Source organism: Trichosurus vulpecula, chromosome 3 (assembly GCF_011100635.1).
Source record: "Trichosurus vulpecula isolate mTriVul1 chromosome 3, mTriVul1.pri, whole genome shotgun sequence".
Lineage (NCBI taxonomy): Eukaryota > Metazoa > Chordata > Mammalia > Diprotodontia > Phalangeridae > Trichosurus > Trichosurus vulpecula.
The window spans coordinates 230,297,193-230,309,313 of NC_050575.1; the positions used below are offsets into that span (position 1 = coordinate 230,297,193).

Below are 12,121 nucleotides of genomic sequence, written 5' to 3' on the forward strand. Positions count from 1 at the left end.
CAAGGTGAATGTCTAGAAGTGAGGCAAAAGATTGAATTTCTTTAATTGCTGAATTAAAACAGTAGAAAGTCCAAAGCAGAGATCAGGAAGCAAGTTCAGAGATATTATCCCAAAAAGGAGGATAAAAATAACAGAAATGGATAACACTAGTGCTGTTTGTTTTTCCATGGATGCCTGATGGATGTTGGCATTTGAGGTCAATATAGGCTGTTGGTATAGAACATGTCAGAAGACCAGAAGAAACATGCCCCTTAAAGAAGGTGGAACTAGCATTCATGGAGACCATTTGCATTTTCATGTTCTTAACCTACTTCTAGAACCCGTCAATGGTACCATAGCTTTGAACAAAACTTATCCACATATATGAGTGGTATACGGTTGTTCTCTTACCTCCTGTATTAAGGTCCCAGGCTTATGATATAGCTTTCTGGATAATGGAGAATGGTCAAGAGAGACTGATCAGCTCTTGATCCAGACCCATGGCAGGTTCTGAAGGCAGTGCCCATTTAGGATGCTGAAAAAGAGGACAGTATTCTGTGGAAGGACATTCTTCAGGATACTGGTTAAAAGTTATAGAAACTAAAATATAATGACAGAATTTTAGAGCTGGACCTTGGAGCTCATCTGATCCTATATCCTTATTCTATAAATGAGGACACTGGGGTCCAGAGAGTCAAAGGATCATAACTCTAGAACGGAAAGGAACCGTCAGAGACCAACTGGTCAAACCTTCTCATTTTTTAATAGGAATAGAGACCAGCCTTAAGATTTCTTCGGTGGAGGGAAATCCAGGTGGGGTACTTCCATTACTCAAAATCTCAGCACCAACTTTGCAATCTACAGCCTTAAGAGAGCTGCTAGAGCACAGTGAATGGCTTGCCCACCCTCACCACAAGCAGTATATGTCGGAAGCAGCAGAACTTGAGACTGTCCTCGTCTTTTTCATTCTGGGGCCAGCTCTGTCCTACGCCATGGGTTCAATGAACTTCTTATTTTAGACATGTGTTTCATAGACTCATGGATTTTAAGGCTGAAAGACATCTCAGACAAAAAGACAAAGAAACAGTCCTTGCCGTCCTTTGGGGAAGACAATGTAAGCTCTTTATGGGCAGGGACTAGGCTTTAATCTTTGCATCCTCAGTGCCTAGCCCAGTCCCATACACTACTGAGGTAGCCGCTTAAGAAATGTTCATTAGTTAATTTAGAGAATATTTGGGGTTAAAGGGCAGTGGCAAGGGCAGTAGACCAGTGAACATAAGTCCAGTTTCGAGGATACTAAGTAGCTGACCACCCCGGTTTTCTCATCTCTAAAATAGCTAACATTTACATAGTGTTTACTATGTACCAGGCACTGGGCCAAGTGCTTTTACACTTGCCATTTCATTTGTTTCTCAAGGAAGAAAGCGGACAATAAGATTTCTAAGGTCCTTTTCATTTTACCGATCAGGAAACTGAGGCTTTAGGAGGGGAGCTTGAGGACAAAAAATACACTTAAAATTCTATCGTTTTCACTGATTTACTGCAACAATCCTTTCGTATGTATTGGCAACTTTTACCTAAGGGATTTCAAATTACGGTCCAAAGCTAATTAGGGTGCACAGAAATAGCTCTCCCTCCTAAAAAAGAAAACCCGGCTCAAAAGTCTGCCCTTGGGGGGTTGTGCGCATTCCTGAGATCCTTGGGAAGGATCTAAGGGCACCTGAAGGCTTTATCTGACCTGCAGGGAGGCGCGAAGAAAGACACTGGATTGTGAAGAAAGTTCCTTTTCCCCTACTTTGGTTAACGTCAGGGACGTTTGGTTTCGAATGAAAACAAATCGTGTTTTGCTGGTGGGTCAAGGAAAGGTGGAAAAATGCTCAGGGAACGACGCGCACTTACTTAGGGCTAATTTTCACAAAGGGTTATGGAACCCACTGCAAGGCAGCGTGAATTCATCCCGGTGCCTGAGTCCACAAAAGCTCCTAAGGCTGAAGAAACTGCTCGGTCTGCAGAAGCGCGCTTCAGGAAACCCCCAGGCGCGCGAGGGGGTGTGTTTGTGTTTGCGCGCGCTCCCGCCCGCCCAGGAAGGGGGAGTGCGCGCGCTTGCCGGAGGGCTTGCACCGCTTAAGCTTGGGCGTGGAGGTGGCGGGGCGGGAGAGGACGGCGGGGGATGGCGCGAGCCTGGCGCACGGGCGGGCGGGGCGTGCACGCTCGGGGCGGTATTCGAATCTGCTGACGTTTAACCGCCCGCCTCCCTCCTCTTCTTCCCACCTCGGTCTGCTACTGGGCGCCGCTCCTGCCTCCGCCTCCTCCCGGCCGGAACCGATCGGGGCTGGTTTGAGCTGGTGCGTCTCCATGACGACGCCGCCGGCGCTATAAGTAGCGGCGCCTCGGAGCCGTCGGGCTTTGTCAGACCCCTTCAGCCTCCGCCACCGCTAGCTCCTCTGCCACCAGCTCTCGCGCCACCTCGGGCCGGTGGCTCGGCGCGGCTCCTCCGGCTGGGCAGGAGGCGGCTGAACGGGGGCGGAGGTTGGGGGGAAGGCGTCGTAGCCGTCAAATTCCGTTCACCTGGAGCATATCCATGGGGTCTGCCCGCTCCGTCCATGCCCTTTAAGGTGAGGGGTTGGGGGTGGGGAAGCGCCTCTTATCCCGTCTCTGGGACGGCGACTAAGCGGCGGCCTGTGACGGGTCGTAGCGGCCACGTGTCCCTGTGGAGCCGGTGCCGGCCTCCGGCCGGGAGGGACGTGGCTGACTCCGTGCCCTGGGAGGTTGGCGGGTGAGCGAGGCCGGGCAGGGACCCCACTCTGAACCTCCTGAGGGGCGGGTGGGCGAGACCACCCCGGATGTTGGGAGGGGGAGGCGTAGGAGGAAGCGGTGGTTGAGACCACCCTGCTACCGGGGCGGGGGGGAGGGAGTCGGGAGCCGGAGTCGGAGTGAGACAGGCAAGCGGACCCACCCCCAAAGGCGAGCGTGAGCTGAATGACTGGGGGCTGCCCGGACCCTGCCCCGCCGCGGCTGCGGGTCCCGCCGGTGCGGCAGGTAACGGGCGCTTCTGGGCTTGGATGGTTCTTCCCGGAGGCGCTTCCTTTCTGGCCCCACGCGGTTTGCCGGGAAGGAGGGAGGGTGAGAGGGCTGCAGCTGTCCTTTCACTTCTTCTTTTGCCCTCAGTTCCCCGGGAGTTGAAGGGGGTGAGCGACAGGAAGCTAAACACCCGAAATTCACCCGTTTGAATTCGTGGGGGGTTCGCTGCCCAGAAACTGACTTGGCCGCTGTACTCACGGCGTGACCTTTCACTCGGGGCTGTCAACGTCAACCTCTCCCAGCCCCGAGTTACTGAAAACAAAAATCAGTCCATTGACTCCATCCGAATTGGATCTCGTTTGCAAAGACGGTGGGGTGGGGGTCCTTAACTTAGGTTCCCTCTTTCACACTGTTTCTGCGAATTAGGCGGACGAGGCTGTGTGACCTTGGGCAAATAATTTCGGTCTTTCCTTTATAGAAAAATGAGTTAATCCGACTTATTTTAACAAGTCCCATTAAATCCTATGCAGTATTCATCTGAAAAAAGGCTGATAAATATACCGATTTATCTGGTAGTTGTGAGGAAAATGCTTTTAAGCCATCTTGTAATAAATGTTAGCTGTGATAATAGCAAATTATTCTTCTTTTGTGTTTTTTCCAGCCAACCTTAGCAACAGGTGGCCCTTTTTCTGATTATAGCTGGGATAAAGACTTTTTTTGGGGGGGGGGGCTGGGTGGAGTGATTGGATGAAAGCTATTTAGAAGAGTACTTATCTGATAGAGAAACTTGTGGGAGTTGCTCCTTCCTTTACTAGGTTGTCCTGCAGAAATGGCCTTGTAATAGTTTTGATAAACATTGAGCTATAAAATGACCTTACAAATGGCCACTCCCTTAATTGGTGTTGGCTAAAGTATTGTTGTTAGTTGGTCAAAGTATTCATCCTAATGGTAATCCCATAAAAATGTAGAAGTAGACCTGAATAGTTTAGACCCCAATGAGTATATAGCATTTTCAGCACAGAAAGAGATCTTAAAGATAGATGTGTATATTCTGGCTCAAAAAACTGGCTGGAACTCAAAGTTGACAGCTGCTTTTAAAGTCAGACCTAATTGTACTTTAAAAAAATGAAGTTTTTTTTTTCCTCCCTCCCCACTTGCTCTCAAATACTGTTTAAACAAAATGCAAAATTTTTCTGGAACACCAATCACGAAAGGTGTTAAGTTTCAAGTAAAATTTGGTTTTGAGACTAAATTTGGGTCTGCTGATCCCAGAATGCAAATTAAATGTAATGGGTTCAGAAAAGGAACCAGAGCGTGAAGGTAGAAATACCTGTGATTTCAATGATATAGGAGAGGGACTATTTACTACTAAAGTACATGGCTATAAAGTACATTATTACTAAGTCTAAAAAACGATAACTTTAAGTGTATTTTAAAAATATGTAGTGCATTTTTGGTGGATATCAAATAGAATAATAAATTAGAAGAGCTCTTAAATTGTATGTAGCACATATCTTTCTTTTATTATGGACATATGAATAAAGGCTCAAGTACTAGAACATTTTCAACTTGAATTAAAAAGTTTACAGGGAAAAATAATCTGCCCAATAGATTGTTTAAAACCTCGTTTTGCCCATTGGTAAAATGTTTTCATATAGACAAAGAGGAGCTCATTTTACCTTTGAACAAGTTTTAAGGTTGGCAAGGCTGGAAGAGAGAATTTATTTTAAAGTCATGTTTTAAAACAGTTGATATTATTAACCACTTTTGACTATAAAGTGGAGGCCATAAAAACAGATAAGTGTAGCAATTAGTACCTTAATTGCTCTATTTTGTGTTTGTAAAGATTAGAATTAGCAACAAAAAAATGTGTTGTTTTTTTTTTGTTAATAAACATTTAAAAAAATCTATCATATACTCTGGTCTCAGAATCTGGAGAAGAAGTTTTGTAGAAAGATTGTTGAACAGGGTGAAGATAATTGTGTGTTTGCCTACCAACTTCTTGATTCTCATCAGGGGCTATTAAGAGTAAAGGTTACTTCAGTATCTAATGATTGCAAATACAATGACCAAAAAAGTCTGACTTGTTTTCAGAACCTCATGCTATAAATTTCATTTTGCTTTTGGCAGTTGCTGAAACACCATTTTTAAACTTAAAACACTGAATTGGGTGTTATGGCAATTTGGTACACTTGGGTCATCAAAAAAGAATTTTGCACACAAGTTCTGTAAAAGCTTTCACACACCTGATATTGAATTATAGCTATCCGTTCCTAGGTGTGTTTTCAAGAACCATAAACATATAATAAAAGAGCACTGGGGAAGTAAGGAGACCTGTGTTTGAAATTTAGCCCTGTCACTGAAAACTACTGCCTGTGGGCAAAGTCCTTAAACTTTTCTCTGCCTCACTGTTGTGTAAAATGAGATCAAATGACCATATATTAGGGTCTCCCTTCAAATTGTAATATTATAAACTTGCTGAACATCTGAAAAAAAACCTGCTAATTTATCACGAAGGAAGCCCTTTTAAATATTTTGGGGAGTTTGTGATTTATTTTGTACACAGTGTTTTGAATTGTACATTTTGTGTGTCTCTTTATCAGAGAACGTCCAGTGCAACGGCTGCACCGAAGGCACAATTGTAGCCTTGTATTTAACAGGACTTTATCTTCCTGGAGAACCACCTTCGGTGTAAAGCTGGAAATAGCCTGTCTTTAAATTCCATCTCTTAGTTTTCATGTAAGTAATTAAAGTCGTTTGTTATGTATTTATCTTAATATTTTTAACATGCCATTTCTGGATCATTGCTTCCCCAGGCTCTTCCCCCAGTTTGGAATGCATGCTTTTAAGGCTAGCTCTCATACTGTCTTCAAACATCTGATCTATGACGTATTCTTCTACCTTGAAATGTCTTTGTATTAGCTGTTATTGTAGGCAGGTGGCAAAGTGGATAGAGTATTGGATTTAGAAAGCTCAGCAGGAAGACCTGAATTCAAATCTTGTCTTAGCACTTACTAGCTCTGTGACCCCATGAAGTTCACCTAACCTCTGAAGAAACCTCAGTTTCTTTACCTTTACAGTGGAGGGAAAATAGTGCCTATTGAACTGGGTTGTTATTAGGAACAAATGAAATAACCTGTGTCTTGCAGTAGCATATTTTTTGTGTCATGTACAGTAGGTCTTGTTTCTTTATTTTGTTGTTAAATATCCCTGGTCCTTTTATATAATAATTTACTAAATATTCATTGCTTCAAATTGAATTTTTAAAGCTTTTGGATCTTTGGTATTCAGTTAGGACAATTTTTTTTTCCTGTCTATGCTATAGTTTGTTGCACTTTAGAAGAACACCAAGAAACCATGAACAACTTTAGCAATGATGAATTTAACTTCAGCTTCCTTGATGAAGGCTTTACTGCTAAGGATATTGTGGACCAGAAAATTAATGAAGTTTCTTCTTCTGTAAGTATTAAGCTAAGCGTGTATTGCTTAAGTAGCTGCTGTCTGCAGCTTGTTGACACGAGTAGTATCTGGAGCCTCAAAGAAACCCGGACAAAGCCTAAAGGAAACTTTGTTGTTGGGACATAAAGAATAATCTATTTAAACCTTGACCCTTTCTCCATTCTAGGGTCATTAAATGGGGAAAAGTAGATGTTAAAAAGAATGACTTGAAGAAAGGGTGACCTTAAGTAATATTTTTGTGAACTACTATAGATGTTTAAACATGTTAGATAATCTCTATACTAACTTCTTTCAGGATGATAAAGATGCCTTCTATGTTGCTGACCTTGGTGACATCCTAAAGAAACACTTGAGATGGTACAAAGCTCTTCCTCGAGTAACTCCTTTTTATGCTGTTAAATGTAATGACAGCAGAGCTGTAGTGAAGACACTTGCTGCTTTAGGAGCAGGATTTGATTGTGCTAGCAAGGTAAGCTTTATTTGTATATTAGTAAATTGCTCAAATCAACATATATGAAGACAGGTCAAATTTAAGCTCTAGGGAAAAGACTGAAAATGTAACAAATGAAGGCTCAAATAACTTTTAGTATTTTGTGGGTTTTGTTTATTCTATTCTCCTAATAAATTGCTTCTTTTTATTCTCTCCCCAGACTGAAATACAATTAGTACAAAGTCTTGGGGTGCCTCCAGAGAGGATAATCTATGCAAATCCATGCAAACAAGTGTCACAGATTAAATATGCTGCCAACAATGGAGTACAAATGATGACTTTTGATAGCGAAGTAGAGCTAATGAAAGTTGCTAGAGCTCATCCAAAGGCAAAGTAAGTAGTTAGTATATTTCAGTATATTGGGTTGAGATAATTCCAAACTCTCTATTCATTGTGTAGTTTACATTCTGTAGATGTACATTAACATTTGATTAATATTTGTGTTGGGAACAGGTGCAGAACTCTTGAACCACCTTTTCCTCCTCAAAAAAAATTCTAAATATATTTTTGTAAAATAGAGTAAACCATCTTAGTTTACTTAAAAATATATGTGGCAAGGTGGGGTTTTTAAGATGCTACTTAGGAAAGCCTTTTTTTTTCCACTTCAATCTTAACATCATTAGTGTTAGCAAAATTTGATTGCCTCTCTCTTCTCCCATTAGGCTGGTTTTGAGGATTGCCACTGATGACTCCAAAGCTGTCTGTCGTCTAAGTGTTAAATTTGGTGCCACTCTCAAAATTTGTAGGCTACTCCTTGAGCGAGCAAAGGAACTGAATATTGATGTTATTGGAGTTAGGTAAGCTCATCATGTTGGAATTTTATAGAAAGGTATCAAATTTCCTTAAGTCATTATTTTGTCAAAAATAATAGAATAATTTTCTCTCCTTAGTTTCCATGTGGGAAGTGGTTGTACTGATCCAGAAACCTTCGTCCAAGCAGTTTCTGATGCCCGATGTGTGTTTGACATGGGGGTAAGTAGTGGGGCTTACAGGGGTATTAAAAAACCCATGGTAGCCACTTTGCAGTACAGTTATTACAATTGGCAAACTAACTGTGCTGTTTGCCCTAACTTACTGAATGGATTATATTTTTAATTTAACTTTTGAAAAAGCATTGACAACTTGGGATTTTTTTTTTTAAGTTAAATTTCTGTGGTTGGCAACTACCTAGTGAGCTGCGGTTGTCTGACAGTTTAATTTCTTTGACCTGTAGGTGGAGTTTGGTTTCAACATGTATCTTCTTGATATTGGTGGTGGCTTTCCTGGTTCTGAAGATGTAAAGCTTAAGTTTGAAGAGGTACTTAATTCTTAAGTTTTAAAAAACTATTCAGAATTTCTTGGTAATTAAAATTATCTGGCAGAGAATTTTCAGATTTTGCCAGGCCTCTTAAGTGACCTTAAGATTAAAAATTTGTAGAACTTCATTTTTACTTAACTCTGTATTTTTTGTAATTTAGCTTTCAATGATTGACTAATTGTTTATATCCAAAATATTTCTAGAATTTTGTGTACAAATTAACTAGGATTAATTTTTTAAAGTAGTTATTGATATACCAGTGAGAGCTTGGAACTTTTAAAAAAAATGTTGTTTCATAAACACTTAACATTTTTAAAAGTCCTGTGAATTGTAAGGGTGTCTGGGAGAATTGACTAGTTCTGGAACTAAGACTGTATATAATGTGTGTTATGTGTGGTGGAGTTTAGTATTTGTGTTAATTATGACCCCTATTCTGACATGCTATGGAGAGAATTAGTTAACCAAAACAAATTGCCACCAGTAAATGCTGTCTCCTGATTTGTCTGTAAATAATTCATGGTTTATTCTCTTAGATTTCAAGTGTAATCAATCCAGCATTGGACAAGTATTTTCCTTCTGACTCTGGAGTGAGAATCATAGCTGAACCAGGCAGATACTATGTTGCATCAGCTTTTACACTTGCAGTTAACATCATTGCCAAAAAACTTGTATTGAAGGAACAGACAGGTTCTGATGGTATGTAGCAGTCTAGAATACTGAAGTAAATAAATTTATCTGACTCATACAAACAACTCACTGGGATTTTCTCCTCTCCCTTTTTTAGATGAAGATGACACAAATGACCAGACCTTTATGTACTATGTAAATGATGGAGTATATGGATCATTTAATTGCATCCTGTTTGATCATGCTCATGTCAAACCTATTCTACAAAAGGTAAGAAGAGTCCATTTAACAAACAAGACAAAGGTCATGTTTAAGTGGTGTAACTTAGTATTTTCGTGGGTTTGTTTTTTTTTCCAGAGACCCAAACCAGATGAGAAGTATTACTCTTGTAGCATATGGGGACCAACATGCGATGGCCTTGATCGAATTGTTGAACGCTGTGATTTACCAGAAATGCATGTGGGAGATTGGATGCTGTTTGAAAACATGGGTGCTTATACTGTTGCTGCTGCTTCTACTTTCAATGGATTCCAGACACCCACTATCTATTATGTGATGTCTGGACCAGCATGGTTAGTTTTAAAATTGATTTTATTACATAATTAATAGTATAATTGGCAATATATTTATATATATATTATGGGTAAGTAGGCACAGAGACACCTTTCAGGATTTGTATTCATGTAAATTCACAAGTGCTCTTCTTGGAAAGATTTGGTATTAAAGAAATGACTGCATTAAGAGATTGATTTACATTGCTATTGTGTTTGCCACAGTAATGGGGGGAATTTTTAGGCCATATTGTCAATACTTCGTCTCATGAGCCTAAATAGCTAGGTGACCCAGAATGCTGGGCCCGGAGTCAGGAAGACCTGAGTTCAAATACAGCCTCAGACACTTAGTAGCTATGTGTGATCCTGAGGTTAAGTCTCCATTTCCCCATCTGTAAAATTAGCTGGAGAAGGAAATGGCAAACCGCTCTAGTAACTTTGCCAAGAAAACCTCAAATGGGGTCACAAAGAGTCAGATACAACTAAAAATGACTCAACAACAAAAAACGAGACTTATACAGTATGGCTTTTTAATATGCTACTTCTGTGTCTCTCAGGCAATGCATGCAACAAATCAAGAACCAAGGTTTTCCGGCAGAAGTAGAGGATCAGGATATCAACACTTTGCCATTATCTTGTGCTTGGGAAAGTGGAATGGAACATCACTCAACAACTTGTACTTCAGCTAGTATTAATGTATAGATGCTGTTTGTAGCCATTAATTGCAAGTTTAGCTTGAATTAGAGCATTTTGGGGGACCATTAACTTAATTCCTGCTAGAGTTATTAAATATGTTTTAAGAATAGGGTTGGCACAAATGCAACAATATGGAAGACTAAGAGATGGGGTCACACTTATCTGTGTTCCTATGGAAACTATTTGAATATTTGTTTTATATGGATTTTTATTCACTTTTCAAATATGCTTCTAAAGATTGCCCCTCAGCTGCTAAGCAAGCATTTGTAGCTTGTGTACAATGGCAGAATGGGATTGAGCTTAGTGTTGTGACCTGTTTTTAAAATAAAAGTATATTGAAATAATTAGGTATTGGAAAATTCTTATGGTCATTCAAAACTGGTTTGCATATAATGCCATTAAGACAAGTAACCATAAATACCTAGAGTGAATTCAATTTCTTCTATTAAAGGTTTGCAGCCGAGGATTTCTTCTAATGGGGGGGGTATAAGGGATAGTGGAGGTGTATATATTTTTGAACTCCCATTGTAATGTCTGTTGAGATCCTAGGCATTTCTATTTATTATTTTAAGGTCCTGTACTTGAGATGAAAAAGATGCCAGAATGAGGTAAATTTCTGTCCTGCATTTTTGTCAGTAATAGCAAGGAAAGAAGGTGGAAGGATAAAAGTAAAAGGACTGAGACATAATTGAGATGCTAAAACTTCGAGCATTTTCTTAGGCCAAACAGTCATTGTAACTATAAAGGTCAAAATGATGACCTAAGCTGGCTTTTAGCTAACGGCTATTTTACATACTTAATGGTTGAGGTAATGGGGACATTTTTGTTTAGTTGATGAGATAATTTGAGCAAAATGATGTATGATGATTTATGTCATTGCCTATTTAGACCTTATTCTTATTTCTTCCCCTCAGTTTTCTCCATCTTTGCTACTGGAACAAGGTTGCAAATTGAATTAGGAATGTAAAATGTTTGTCAGTAGTGACAACTCAATAAATTCAACAGCAATAATTTTTTTTGGGTGTTGTAGGTGTTTACCCTTCATTGTATCATAATTTTTATTTCCTATGGCTCTTGATTTTTAGTGAAGGAGAACTAACTGGACCTTCTCTACACAAGAATCTAAATCAATTTCCAAAATCCAGACAAACTAGCAAAATGTCTTTAATGTTGCTGGTGCATTAACCACAATTTTTGTAGTGCTTTTAGGCTTACAAAAACTCTTTTGTCACAACCTTGTGTGAAAGTATGTAATCAAGTATTTTATATAGAAGGAAACTGAACTTGTTTCCTTGTCTGCTGTCTTCCTTGTAATAAGTCCTAGTCTCTCGGTCTGGTATATCTGTATAGCTATAATCCGAGCAGAATTTTAACAGTGTTGAAGGTCTGGTCGTTGGAGTATGGTAAGGCAGGAAGCAGAAGCTATGATGGCAGCCAAACTATCATTTGGTGCCCCACTCCAAGAACAACACCTATTCCTACAACAGGAAAGTTTATCAGAACCTAGGTAGCCATTAACCTATGGAGAATTGATACATAATGGATTTTGATTCTTAAGGAGTGTCTTAAGATGCAAGTCTTAAGATGCACAAGTCTTAAAATGCAAAGATACTGATTTTGACTTAGAATTTATGCTTCATAAGTAGGACAGAAACTAATTTCAATTTTGGGTAGCATAAGCTATTGTGCAAACATACTCCCAAGTTTTGTCCCTAAGCATCTGAACAGTTGAGGTATTGAAATGGTTTAAATACCTGTCTCTTCCCTTAGAAATATTCAATCTCAGCTTGTGGACATCTTTTTTGAGAGAGAGGAAACTACTTAAGAATTAAGAATTGTTCTCTTCCTCATCAGAACTGGGAGGGATCTTAATTTGAAAAAAACTGCATTTGGATTCAGTGAGGGTAGAGTTTCCATATAGTGGGACATGTCACATGAAAAATAGCTCCTACATAAAGCAAATGGAGCAAAATGCCTCATAAGGGCAGCTATGGAATTTTT

At 40.0% G+C, this 12,121-nt stretch overlaps 1 protein-coding gene across 2 annotated transcripts; it reads left to right on the forward strand.

The window, feature by feature from the left end:
* Positions 1 to 2,098: 2,098 nt before the first annotated feature.
* ODC1 (ornithine decarboxylase 1) lies at positions 2,099 to 11,135 on the forward strand. 2 transcript variants are annotated; one of them, XM_036750575.1, is made up of 12 exons: positions 2,099 to 2,594; positions 5,604 to 5,739; positions 6,326 to 6,459; positions 6,755 to 6,928; positions 7,110 to 7,282; positions 7,612 to 7,746; positions 7,840 to 7,921; positions 8,163 to 8,246; positions 8,780 to 8,942; positions 9,031 to 9,143; positions 9,231 to 9,445; positions 9,982 to 11,135. In XM_036750575.1, exons 3-12 carry the CDS (start codon positions 6,358 to 6,360, stop codon positions 10,124 to 10,126), a joined length of 1,386 nt encoding a protein of 461 aa, XP_036606470.1. In that variant the 5' UTR covers positions 2,099 to 2,594; positions 5,604 to 5,739; positions 6,326 to 6,357; the 3' UTR covers positions 10,127 to 11,135. The 2 variants fall into 2 exon arrangements, with proteins under 2 accessions (XP_036606470.1, XP_036606469.1); XM_036750574.1 differs by having other exon boundaries at positions 2,423 to 2,594; positions 9,031 to 9,445; positions 9,982 to 11,131.
* Positions 11,136 to 12,121: the final 986 nt, after the last annotated feature.